The sequence below is a fragment of the Oryx dammah genome, unplaced genomic scaffold, assembly GCF_014754425.2.
Source record: "Oryx dammah isolate SB20612 unplaced genomic scaffold, SCBI_Odam_1.1 HiC_scaffold_14, whole genome shotgun sequence".
NCBI lineage: Eukaryota > Metazoa > Chordata > Mammalia > Artiodactyla > Bovidae > Oryx > Oryx dammah.
The window spans coordinates 20,376,559-20,389,023 of record NW_024070198.1 but is presented as its reverse complement, the minus strand read 5'-3'; the positions used below and the strand labels follow the sequence as shown (position 1 = coordinate 20,389,023).

General features: G+C 43.6%; 2 protein-coding genes across 2 annotated transcripts in view; both read left to right on the top strand.

The window, feature by feature from the left end:
• Nucleotides 1–526, top strand: part of PKD2L1 (polycystin 2 like 1, transient receptor potential cation channel) — a 43,654-nt gene extending 43,128 nt beyond the window's left edge. Inside the window, exon 15 of the mRNA XM_040254219.1 lies at nt 161–526. Within this exon, the coding sequence (XP_040110153.1) occupies nt 161–229 (69 nt within the window). The 3' untranslated portion in view covers nt 230–526. The remainder of the gene's footprint in view (nt 1–160) is intronic.
• A 2,106-nt stretch (nt 527–2,632) lies between these two features.
• Nucleotides 2,633–11,456, top strand: BLOC1S2 (biogenesis of lysosomal organelles complex 1 subunit 2). Its single transcript, XM_040254218.1, has 5 exons — nt 2,633–2,729; nt 3,107–3,223; nt 8,478–8,597; nt 9,301–9,405; nt 10,968–11,456. Exons 1-5 carry the CDS (start codon nt 2,669–2,671, stop codon nt 10,997–10,999), a joined length of 435 nt encoding a protein of 144 aa, XP_040110152.1. The 5' UTR covers nt 2,633–2,668; the 3' UTR covers nt 11,000–11,456.
• Nucleotides 11,457–12,465: the final 1,009 nt, after the last annotated feature.

Genomic DNA, 12,465 nt, shown 5'->3' with positions numbered 1-12,465 from the left:
AGGTCAGAGGGTGGAAAGAAGAACTGAAATTGGTTTCTCTGGCCTGAGGGTGGCCTTAGCCTCCAGGAGAGGGTCTGGGGTTGGAGAAACAGATCCAGGTAAAAGGAAAGTGGGACACAAATCCTCCTCCAAGTGACCTGTCCTTCTTTTCTTCCAACAGGGGGAACAAGGCATTTGGGAGCACCTGCAGGCAGCCCCAGCTGTGACTCCAGCCCCCTGGGGACTCTAGGGCAGGCAGGAGAGTAGTGGGAGAGGGGTCCTAAAGCTTCAGACAGCAGGTTCTTCTGTCACCGCCTCCCCAGAAGCTCCCCCAGCACACGCCCTCCACTTCTAGGGCAGTGGGTGTTACCACTGCTGCTGCCAAGCCCCACCTTGTGCCTGGCCTTTTGAGCCAAGGTTTCTGTGTGTAGCTGTGTAGGTCTATGAAATATTTCCTGCTGGGCCTCTCACCCCCGTGTGCTCTGAATTCTGCTGTGATAATTTTTTTTAAGTCAAAAACAATAAAGGAAAGAAGGGTAATAACTTTCCTGAGCATCTGGATAGCCATGATTTGTGAAAAAAGTAGAAGCTGAGAGAAGAGCAATATTTAGATGTCTTCTTACTTGCCAATGATCCTTTTCCTCTGTGTGTCTTAAGGACAACTGCCGGCAACCATGGGGTTCACTTCTTCCCCATTGGGATTCCCTGTGAAAGAGAAGGGGAAGCCAGAGAGGAGGGGACACTTTCTTGCGTGGGGAGAGTACACTGTTGTAGAGGAGTTGGATTGGTGACCTCCCTCAACCTTTCCCAGCAAAGTCCAGGAAGGCTCAGTGGCAAGCCTGCCTCCAGACGTGCCACTATACAGGGATGGGGGTGTAAACCAGAGCAGAGCTGAAGCCTGAGGAGAAGCTGGCCAAGAAACGACCTCAGGATTCTAAGATCTTTGGATAAAATGTGGGGGACTCTGATTCTCTCCTTCTACAGGACATTGTGGGTTTGCCTGGTTATTATCAATAAAAAAAACCATCCTTAGGAAAACCAGGACTTTGCACTTGCTTTGGGGATGGCAGGAGAAAGAAGAGGGGCTGGAACTGTGACCCATCCTTGTATTAATACTAGGGCTGGAGAAAACTCACCCTCCTGGGAAGTGTAGAGCTGGGGCAGTGACAATGTGAAGAAGCTGGGCTTCCCCAGGAGTCCTGAAGGAAAAACTTCTGACTCATAGGAATGGTTTGAAATGGTGGACACTATGATTGTCCTATTGGAGGAAGTGGAGGTGGTAATCTAGGGTGTTCTGGTCCTTAGAGTGAAGAGAGTAAGGGGTGTGTGTGTGTTTGTGTGTGTTTGTGTGTGTGTGTGTGCACGCGTGCACTGAGTGTGGGCAGTGAGAGTGCACATGGAGAATAACCAGAGATAAGACAAAAAAGCTCCTACACCAAGATTTCAGGTGTATAGGCCTGCATCTTGACACCTGCTATATATCCCCTCTCTCTTCCCTTGTGATCTTTATTCCTCTCTCATTTTGCACATTCCACTGTCCCCACTTTCTTTTTTCATCCATTCCCTTCACCCATCCCTGTTCTTCCATCCCATCAAATACATTCTATTTGTATTTGAAACAGCTGAATGCAATTAAGAACACCAGACTGTATCCTCAGTTCTGAAAAATTATAACTGGACTTCCCTGGTGGTTAAGACTCTGTACTCCCAATGTGGACACACGGGTTCCATCCCCTACAGGGTTGGGGGAACTAAGATCCCACATGCCAGGTGGTGTGACCAGAAAAAAAAAATTATGATCTAAGCTTTCTTCAAAAAAGGTTATAGCAACGGAAGAGAAACAGGTGCCATTCTGCAGTTTGAAAAAAAAGGCCCAGTGAGTTGACCTTAATCTAGGACATCGGAAGTGAAGTGAAGTCAAAGTCGCTGTCCTGTCCGACTCTCTGCGACCCCATGGACTGTATAGTCCATGGAATTCTCCAGGCCTGAACACTGGAGTGGGTAGCCTTTCCCTTCTCCAGGGGATCTTCACAACCCAGGGATCAAAATCAGGTCTCCCGCATTGCGGGTGGATTCTTAACCAGCTGAGCCACAAGGGAAGCCCAAAAATACTGGAGTGGGTAGCCTATCCCTTCTCCAGGGGAACTTCCCGATCCAGGAACCGGGGTCTCCTGCATTGCAGGCGGATTCTTTACCAACTGAGCTATCAGGGAAACAGAAGAGAGAGTATTTTGGCTCAGGTATAACGGCCTGAAGGTTTCCCAGAGCCTGGATGAGACTATCTTCAAAAGCATGGATTTCCTGAACAGTCTTTCAGCGACTAACACCGGCCAGAGTGAGGATTCTCTGGGGAGGGGCTAACTTGTCTCTACCACTTATAGTCTGCAGGCTACACTGGGCCATCCGAGGTCGTGGGTCTTACTAGGCTAGCTATACTTCCAGGGAGTGGCCGCGGGATTGAGTGCATCCTTCGTTCCAGATGTGGGACCCTTTGCAGCGCATTGACTCACGAAGACTATTTTAGCTTTAAATTTGGCTTAGTGCTTACGCTTGGTTACTATTCATTACTTGAGACACAACAGCCCACAAGCGCAGAACCTCAGGGCATTGAACCCAGGGCGGGCAGGCCGGGGCACGCCCAGCGCGCATGCGCAGCACCCCACCACCGGAAGCAGCGCCGGGGCACGGCATGGCGGCGGCGGCGGCGGCCGAGGGTGTCCCCGCGATCCACCGCGAGGAGCCAGTTCGAGGTATGCGGAGTGGACGGGGATGAAGTGTCCGGTGGGGAGGCCTGAGTCTCCGGGTACGGGCCCGAGATGCCGGGGCTCACCTGGCGGGAGCGGGCAGATCGGAGGGGCGCGCCTGTGTGTGCGCGTGTTTGTCCTGTCAGGGCAACTGAGAAAGAGTGGCCCCGAGGTCAAGTGTGGGCTGAGGCCGGTGCAAGGGAGCAGAGGCATGAGGCAGAGGCGGGTGAGGCAGGAACGAAGCGAGGGACTGGGAATTACGGCTATGAGAATGCAGCGGATTTGATGGAATGAGGTCAGGTGGAGGGGTGTGCGGAGAAGCTGCTGTGTCTGGATTAGGACCGGGGCAGGGCGGGGCACTTACTCATTCTCCTTTAATTCAGATGATGTCGCTGTGGAGACTGCTGAGGAAGCAAAGGAGCCTGCTGAGGCTGACATAAATGAGCTCTGCCGGGACATGTTCTCCAAAATGGCAACTTACCTGACTGGGGAGCTGACGGGTGAGGCGCGGTCCGGATGGATGCGGGTAGTGCCGGGCACCACCCGCTGGAGTGGTTTGGCGTTTGGCACCGGCAGACCCGTGAGGTGCTTTAGCAGCGTCAGTGTGCGGCTCCCTCCCTAACCCCATAAACCTAAAAACATGCCTGTTGAAAGTTTGGGGAGGTTAAGAAAGTGTAGGAAAGAAGTCCCTCCCTCCCCTGGAGAAATTCAGGGACTCCTTTCAGAAACCCAGGATAAACAGCCAGGTCCTACTATGTAGCACAGAGAACTATATTTAATGTCCTATGATAAACCGTAATGGAAAAGAATGTAAGGAAAAAAGAATATGTGTGTGTGTGTATATTTATATATATGTATATATGGCTGAGTCACTTTGCTGTGCAGCAGTAATTACAGCATTGTAAATCAACTGTACTTCAAAAAAATAAAATAAAAGTTTGGTGCAGAAACACGTAAGAATACTTAATACAACCCTGCAGGTCTCCATAGGGTAGACTGAGCCTGAGAAAACGAAAACGAATTCATCACGAAGTGCCTCCTTGGGGGAAGTGTATTTTGAAAGGGGTTGTAAAGAATATAAGAATTCAGCGGCGGACAAGTGGGAAATGACTAGTGAGTGAGATGGTATAAGCAAGCTGTTTGTTTGGCTAAAGAGATGTACTTATTAGGTTAAAGGGAAATGGGGAGTGATCAGCAAAATTTGGGGTCTATTAGGTTGGTCTGAGGATTTGATGACCCACTTTTTGAGACATGATTAATTTTTTGGTCCGGTGTGTATTTCCCAGTGAAGCATGACCCATGTGTGGAGGAAGATCCAAAAAAATGAAGTCCAGGTCAAGTGTAGTTTTTCATAAGGGTTTGTTATATTGTTTCACTTCCCCAGGAAGTTGCTGTGAGCTAAATTTGTGAACCAGAATGTATGAGAAAATGCTTGATGTAGAATAGGAGGGGTTGTGAGTCTCCAACAGCCTATTTATTTGTTTGTTTATTTTTGAGCAAGATAAACCAAGCAACAAAATCTAGATTTTATTTTAGTTTATTTTTGGCTTTTCTTTAAAAATTCCAAAGACTTGGCAGTGCTCCCATTCTTGCAAGGCTCTAATTGACCAGAGTTGGGCATTGTCTCCTTAAAATGGACCAGCATGGTGCAGTTTGTCCCCACTATTCCCTGTTTTCTCCCTTTTACTGAGACCCGATGTCAGTTGCCATTTATTACTCTTCTTATATTGTTTTTTAGTAGTGGTACAGAAATGGTTTTCTGTACCAATGTCTATCAAAATTGATAAAGTAAATGATAGACTAAGACTAGGAAGATCATACTGTTCCAAGAAATGAGAGTGTATTTCTTTGTAGAAGTGAATAATCTTGTGTTTAATATGCAAACACCTGGCTTGCTTCACTCATTTACATAATATTGCTGGCTCCTGGGTATTTGAGTGTGTCACCGTTATTTGAAAGAGACAAGTCTGATAGCAGTGAGAGTGTGGATATGGAGGAGAGATGGAATAACAACATTTCAGATGAAAAGATATGGTCTGTGACAGAGTGATGATAAAAGGAGTGGAGAGAGGAGCATGGACCCAAGGTCATTACGGAAGTGGAAGACTTGTTGAAGTGGATATTGAGGGATGGGAGCAGCTAAAGACACATCTGAGGTTTTAAGCCAATGGTGCCGTCAGCCAAAATAGGCAAGTTGGAAAGAGGAACCATGTTTAGTGTGAAAATAATATTTTCAGCTTGGGCTTTGCTGATTTTAGGTATTACTGGGATACTCGGGTGACTGTTACCAAGACATTCAGGTGACTTGAATATGTGAGTCCAGAGCTCAGAGTGATCAGAGCAGGAGAAACAGATTTGGGAGTCACCTGCCTAGTAGTGTGAGTTTAGGATGTGTAGGAAGAGGTTGCCAAGGAAGACCTTAGAGGCAGATAAGAAGACCTGGACTGAAATCTCAGGGAATGCCTGTATTGGGCAATTAGTTTTTATTAACAGGACTTAAAGTACCTAGATTTACAAATGATTATTATAAAATTAATTCAAAGTGGATTATAATTTCCCTATGATTGTCATTCTTATCTATACAGATACTTTTTTGAGTTTGAAACTCAAAAACTCTGGGAGTGCCATAGGAATGTGCCACCTATGTAAATATCAGCCATGAGTCACAGCTGAGGAGGAGCTGAGACCTGATAGTTAAGGGGGTTGGATGAGAAGAGATCTGGCATAGACACTCAAAAAGAGCAGTTAGATTAGAAAATGCTATAGCAGCCAAGGAAAGGAGCAGTTCATGGAGAGAGGGAGAGCAGTAATGTCAGATTATGGAGAGGCCCAGGAGGATAATAACTTAGAAAAGGCCAAGGATTTGGTAATTAGGAGAGCACTGACAACCTTGGAGCATGTGATTTCTCTGGGTGTTGGGGACAGAGACCAGACAGGAACGGTTTATACCAGAGAGTGGTGGTGAGGAGGAAGCAGTGAGTGTAAGTTACCCTTTCAAAAGGGTTAACAGGGAAGCTCCTTTGCTTTACTGAGCAAACGATGTAGGTGTAGAATAGAGGGAGTACTTTTGGGCTGGAGGAAATTGGAATATAGATAGAGAGGAAGATGCCAGGATGGAGAGAGAATTTGGAAAGGCAAGGGAAAGGAGATGGTTGAAGAGAAGCTCTGAAGAGGTAGAAGGATTGGGATCAGGCACACAGGAGTAGAAGGAGCTGTCTTGGCAAGAATAGGAACACTTCTGCCTCTTGAGAATATATTAAGGTACAGAGAAGTGTAGAAGTGAGGCAGAAAGATTGAGGCAGTTTATGTAAGTGGGCTTGACTTTCGGGAAAGTTGGAGTAAAGGCCATTTGCTTTGAGTAGGGATGGGGAAGGGAACCAACAATGTGAGAAGCAGGCAAATAGTTTGGAAAAGTCAGTGCCTAAAATGGAATACAGAATCACAAGTAGTAAATGAGTTACTAAGAAGCGTTGAGGTCCTAGTTGACTTTATATATATTTTGATATATATATGTATCTTTCCCCATCTCTTCTACATTTATTTGCAAAGCTGTTTTTTTTCCTTATTTTATTTTCAATTGATGGTAATTGCTTTACTATGTTGTGTTAGCTTCTGCCATACAACAGTGTGAATCAGCTCTAAGTATTCATATGTTCTGTCCCTCTTGAACCTTCCCCTCTCCCCTCACCCCCAGGTTGTCACAGAGCACTGGGTTGAAGTTCCCTGGGTTATAGCAACGTCCCACTAGCTATCTGTTTTACGTATGGTAATGTATATATCTCAGTGCTGCTCTCTCAATTTGTCCCACATCTCCTTCCCCCATGTGTCCACAAGTCTGTTTTCTGTGTCTCTATTCCTGGCCTACAAATAGGTTCATCAGTATGATTTTTCTAGATTCCATATGTATGTGTTAATAAACATTATATGTTTTTCTCTTTCTGACTTAACTTCACTCTGTATAACAGGCTCTAGATTCATCTATCTCAATAGGACTGACTCAAGCTCATTCCTTTTTATGGCTGAGTAATATTCCATTATATATATATATGTACCACAACTTCTTTATCCCTTCATCTGTCAGTGGATATCTAAGTTGCTTCCATTTCTTGGCTATTGTAAATAGTGTTGTAATGTACATTAGGGTCAGTTCAGTTCAGTTCATTTCAGTCGCTCAGTCATGTCTGACTCTTTGCAGCCCCATGAATTACAGCACGCCAGGCCTCCCTGTCCATCACCAACTCCCAGAGTTCACCGAAACTCATGTCCATCGAGTCGGTGATGCCATCCAGCCATGTCATCCTCTGTCGTCCCCTTCTCCTCCTGCCCCCAATCCCTCCCAGCATCAGGGTCTTTTCAAATGAGTCAGCTCTTTGCATTAGGTGGCCAAAGTGTCTTTTTGAATTATGCTTTTCTCAGGGTATATGCCCAGTAGTGGGATTGCTGGGTCATATGGTAGTTTTATTCTTTGTTTTTTAAGGAATCTCAATACTGTTCTCCATAGTGGCAGTATCAAGTTACATTCCCACCAACAGTGCAAGGGGGTTCCCTTTTCTCCACATCCTCTGCAGCATTTATTGTTTGTAGAGGTTTTTAGAAATTCTTTCCTTATTTCGCTTTGGCCGTGCTGTCTTCCCTGCTGCACGGGCTCCTCTATAGTTGTGGCGAGCGGCGCTGCTCTCTTGTTGCAGCGCACGGGCCCTTCTCTAGTTGTGGTGAGCGGCGTTGCTCTCTTGTTGCAGCACACGGGCTCCTCTCTAGTTGTGGTGAGCGGCACTGCTCTCTTGTTGCAGCGCACGGGCTCCTCTCTAGTTGTGACGAGCGGCGCTGCTCTCTTGTTGCAGCGCACGGGCTCCTCTTTGTTGTGAAGCCTGGGCTCTAGGGCACTCGGGCGTCAGTAGTTGCAGCATACAGGCTCAGAGTTGGGGCTCACGGGCGCAGTTGTTCTGCAGCATGTAGGATCTTCCTGGTTCAGGCGTTGAACCCCTTTCTCTTGTATTGACAGGTGGATTCTTTACCACTGAACCACCAAGGGAGCCCCATTTGTAGATTTTTTTTTTTTTGATGATGGCCATTTTGAGCAGTGTTGAGGTGATAACCTCACTGTAGTTTTGATTTGCATTTCTCTAGTAATGAGCAATGTTGAGCTTTTTTTTCACATGTTTATTAGCCATCTATATGTATCTGTATTTATGGTGCAATCTGCCCAGTTATATGATGTCATATTAGGGAGACCAAGACTGCTTCACCTCCCTTTTCCTGGTACATGAGTTTATCTTTTCCCTTTCTAACTATGATCCTAAAGCTTCTGGATTTTATTTGGTTTAAATAGTTTGGCAGTTGCCTGAATTCCTACTTAGACATTTAGAATACATATGTGTGTGCACAAGTTGCTTCACTCGTATCCTACTCTTTGCGACGCTATGGACTGTAGCCCTCCAGGCTTCTTTGTCCATGGGATTCTCCAGGCAAGAATACTGGAGTGAATTGCCACGCCCTGCTTCAGGTGATCTTCCCGACCCAGGGATCAAACCCACGGCTGCTGCAGCTCCTGCACTGCAGGCAGATTCTTTACTGCTGGGCCACCAGGGAAGCCCTGGAGTACATAGGCTGAGTATAAATGTCATAGATCAGAAGTGGCCTGCTTCTTTGACATTCCCTAGATCCTGCCTTGAACTGCCATTTGGTCATTAATTCCACATTCTAGTCATCTACACAAATCTTAAAGGTATCACATCTTCTGTGTTTGTTTTAAAGCCACCAGTGAAGACTATAAGCTCCTGGAAAATATGAATAAACTAACCAGCCTGAAGTATCTTGAAATGAAAGATATTGCTATAAACATTAGTAGAAACTTAAAGGATTTAAACCAGAAGTGTAAGTAATAATTTTACAATTAAACGTGTTTGTTTGTACTTAATGTTCTTTTGTGCTTGGGGTAGTGGAGAAGGGAAGGGAGCATGGTCTCTGTCCTCAGGTAGCTCATTTTCTAAAAGTGAATTACAAAGTTAAAGTGAATTTTTTCCACTCTGAGGATTAGTGTGCTTTGGTGGTATGGTTATTTCTGCTTCTGAATCTTGATTTGATTCATTTATTTCCGGAAAAATGAGGCAGAGGGAAAGTGGCCAGATTCTAGTGAATTAACTTAACAATGAAATCCATAAAGGACTACTTTATAAACAGAAAACCATAACATATATAATCATAAAATGCTGCTTTAGTTGGCAGAATATATTTTCCTGTTGACTTATATTTGTGTTCCCTGTCTATAGGACCCTCCTTCTTGGCTGGGAGTACCTAAGAAACTGAGTCAGTAATGGAAAGATTGCTTGAGGAGCAAGGAATTTAAGAGAGGAAAACTAGTAGATGAGAGGGATTTAACTTTGTTTAGGTCACCAGTCATACCTGATCAGCTAGCTACTGTCTTCTAAGGCCTCTGCCCTGCCAGTGATCAGAATCATGTCACTCCACCTACTCTGTCTTAGGCAGAGCTGAAGAGACACTAGCATGGTTACTTTCCACCTTTTTCTGCATTCCTTGCTGATGCTGTATAAACCCTGGTTTGTCTTTGTTTTTAAAGATGCTGGACTGCAGCCTTATCTGGATCAGATCAACGTAATTGAGGAGCAAGTAGCAGCTCTTGAGCAGGCAGCCTACAAGTTGGATGCATATTCAAAAAAACTGGGTAACCATTTTTTTTGTTTTGATTTGATAAGAGCACCCTCCTGCCAGTATGACCTTATATGATAGTTAACAATTACGGTATGCCTACAGTGATCTATTTTAATCTCACAAAACCTCTGGAGAGTAACTAACTTTTATGACTAGTAGTAATAAAATAACATTTCCTGAGTGCTTAATAATATATCAGGCACTGTTCTTAATATTTTGTGCCTATTATTTTTTTTATCCTTTAATATCTGAGGTAAGTACATGATTTTTAGCCCCATTCTATTGAAGAGGAAGCTGTGGTTGAAGGAGTTATAACTGGCAGAGTTGCACAGTGAAAGTGATTAAGGACACAGTTAGTATATAGAAGAGCTGCATTCCAAAGTATGATTGATTTCAAAGCTCAAGCTTTTAATTGTGGTTCAGCAGGCTGAAGCATCTTTAATAATGTAGATACACATCTCAGAAACAGAGTAGGCAGTCCAATCAAGGCTTTCTTAAGGGGTTACTTTTCCTTTAAGGAAGAAACTGGTACTAGTGTTGATGCCTTGCTACCTGACTCTGGCTCTTATATCCATGATTAAAAATAACACAGTTGTTAAAAAAACAACAACACAGTTGATTTTACCCTAGATATAATTTACATGTTATTTTTAATCACTGACAACTGTTGACTGCTTCAAGCGATTGATTTATAGCAGACTGAGATTTGACATGGGTGGTAGTTAACGTCCACAGTTAAATTTACTAAATGGTGACTGTGAACTTTAGAAAGCATTGTGCCAGATGCTTTCAGGGTTTTAAAGAAAGAGGGAATCTGTAACATTAAGGGGTTTACTTGATGGTCTTTTAAATTCCGGTACCTTTCAAAATTGTTTTCCTAGTGTGTATGAGGGATAGGAATAAGAAAAGGAGAAACGTACTTGAGATTTCAGTCTGGCTCTCAGAGGGTGCCTGGGACAGAGCCTGGAGGGGCAAGTGCTTCCTAGGCTTTTCTAAGGCTCCTGGTGGCTCAAGTGCTAATAGGTTTGCTTAGCCCTGGTAGAGTGTCTGAGCAGGTGCTGTTGACAGGGCTAGAATGTAGGGAACTCATGTTAGATTCTTGGTTATGTGTGTGGATATTTTGTGGATATTTGACTCCTTAAGTTGTGCACACTGGTTATATTTGGACAGATATCCAAATATCTGTCCGTAGCTAATATGATAGTTAGCATATGGTGTACCCGTAATTTGGATACAGTTTGGATAGCTACAAGGACCGAAGTTAATAGATATTTTTTTAATGTAGTAGACATTTTTGAATTTGCCTGGAAATGCTAACTAAAGAGTATCTTTGTAAGAGCTGATTTTGTTTTTTATGTTTTAATTTTTGGCCACATCGCACGGGCATGTGGGATCTTAGTTCCCCAACCAGGGATCCAACCTGCGCCCTCTGCACTGGGAAGTGAAATCTTAATCACTGGACCACGGGGGGGGGGGGTCTTTTTTATTTTTTTCTTTCTTTCTCCCTCTCTCTCTTTTTTTTATAAGAGCCAATTTTAAAAGATATAACTCTTCCTCTCCCTCTCCCCACTGCAGAAGCCAAGTACAAGAAGCTGGAGAAGCGATGAAAAACTACTGTGGGGACAAAGTCTTTTTTAATGTGGGGAAAATGTTTTATAAGACCTGAATCTTGAGGTTGATGAATTGTCAAAACTCCTCAAAAGGCACCTATGCTGGTCGTCCCAGAAACATCGCAACATTGGAGTAAACTGGAGAACTGTGGCTATCCCTGGAGGAACTTCTTTTGAGGCAGAATCCTCAGAAACTCAACACTTATAACTCCTTACCTTTTACTTGAATGCTTCATCATCCATTCAGGACGAAGAGTTTCTCAAAGTTCAGATAAACCTGGGCCTGCCAGTAGAATCAAATGAGAGGACCTCTTTTCCCTGGTAGCAGTTGATTACTATATTATTTTCTTAAATGGTTGGTTTTTGAGTTACTGTGTAAAAGGTGGTTTTTTTCTATCAAGGATGTAATGTATTGCTAACAAGATTCTAAATTAAAAAAGGAAAACAAAACAGTCTTGTTCTTGTCAGTTTATTACCTTGTGAATGTCACTAATTTACTTTTCCATACATTGCAAATAACAGAAAATCTTAAAACCATCTCAGGCCAGGTCTTCTAGACTGAAGAGAAAGAGTGAAAGGAGTGTCATTGCGATAGCTTGGTGTGTGTGATGGGCCCCTCTGTCTCCTCTTTATGAGTCAGATGGCTAGAGATGGATGACATCTTGGCATGTGTGCTCTCTTTTGCAAATATAACAGGATGTGTATGTGTGTGTATGTTAGGTGGGCAGGTTGGGGCTGCCAACCAGGCCACTACTCAATAAGTAAAGCATTTTATAAAATATCTTCCTACTTGTGTCGCAGCATCAGGGGAGCTTCCAGGAACCTGACTGTATTCCTTTCAGACTAAAGACATCAGAGGATACTAACTAACCAGTCTAGTTTAGAAGACAGTCAGTTATATCCAGAGTTGGGTATCAGCTGTTATGAAGGTGTCTGAGGTCCCCAATTCCATTTCCAAAAGAGTTCTTAACTTTGTAATTTCCCACCATTTAAGTTCTAAAAGTCCACCATGATCCTCTGCTTCTCTGAACTATTGCTGTGGTCTCTTCTCATCTTAACTATGCCTCTAACCTGTAGTCTGTGCTGCTGGCAGATCAGTCTTTCTGAAATGTAAACTGGCCACATTACTCCTGCTTGGAATTGTTTCATGACTTCTCATGCTGTCTTTGAAAAAGCCAGATTTTTTTTTTTTAACTTAGAAACCAACATTTTAATAAGTATTTCATATTACTTTTGTGTTTCTGAGGAAGTAGTCAAATGTAATTCCCTTTGGTTCTTAATTAAACTTTCTGTAACTGTTTTTCATATAAGATTTGAAGCATTTGGCCAGATACACACCCTGACACAAACTAGCATTTTGAAATTGATATCAATATATAGAGGCAACAACATCCCCAATTCTATTCAGGGTTCTCCTAAGGTAATGTTGAAAATACCATAATTTTAATCTTTCATTCTATTAA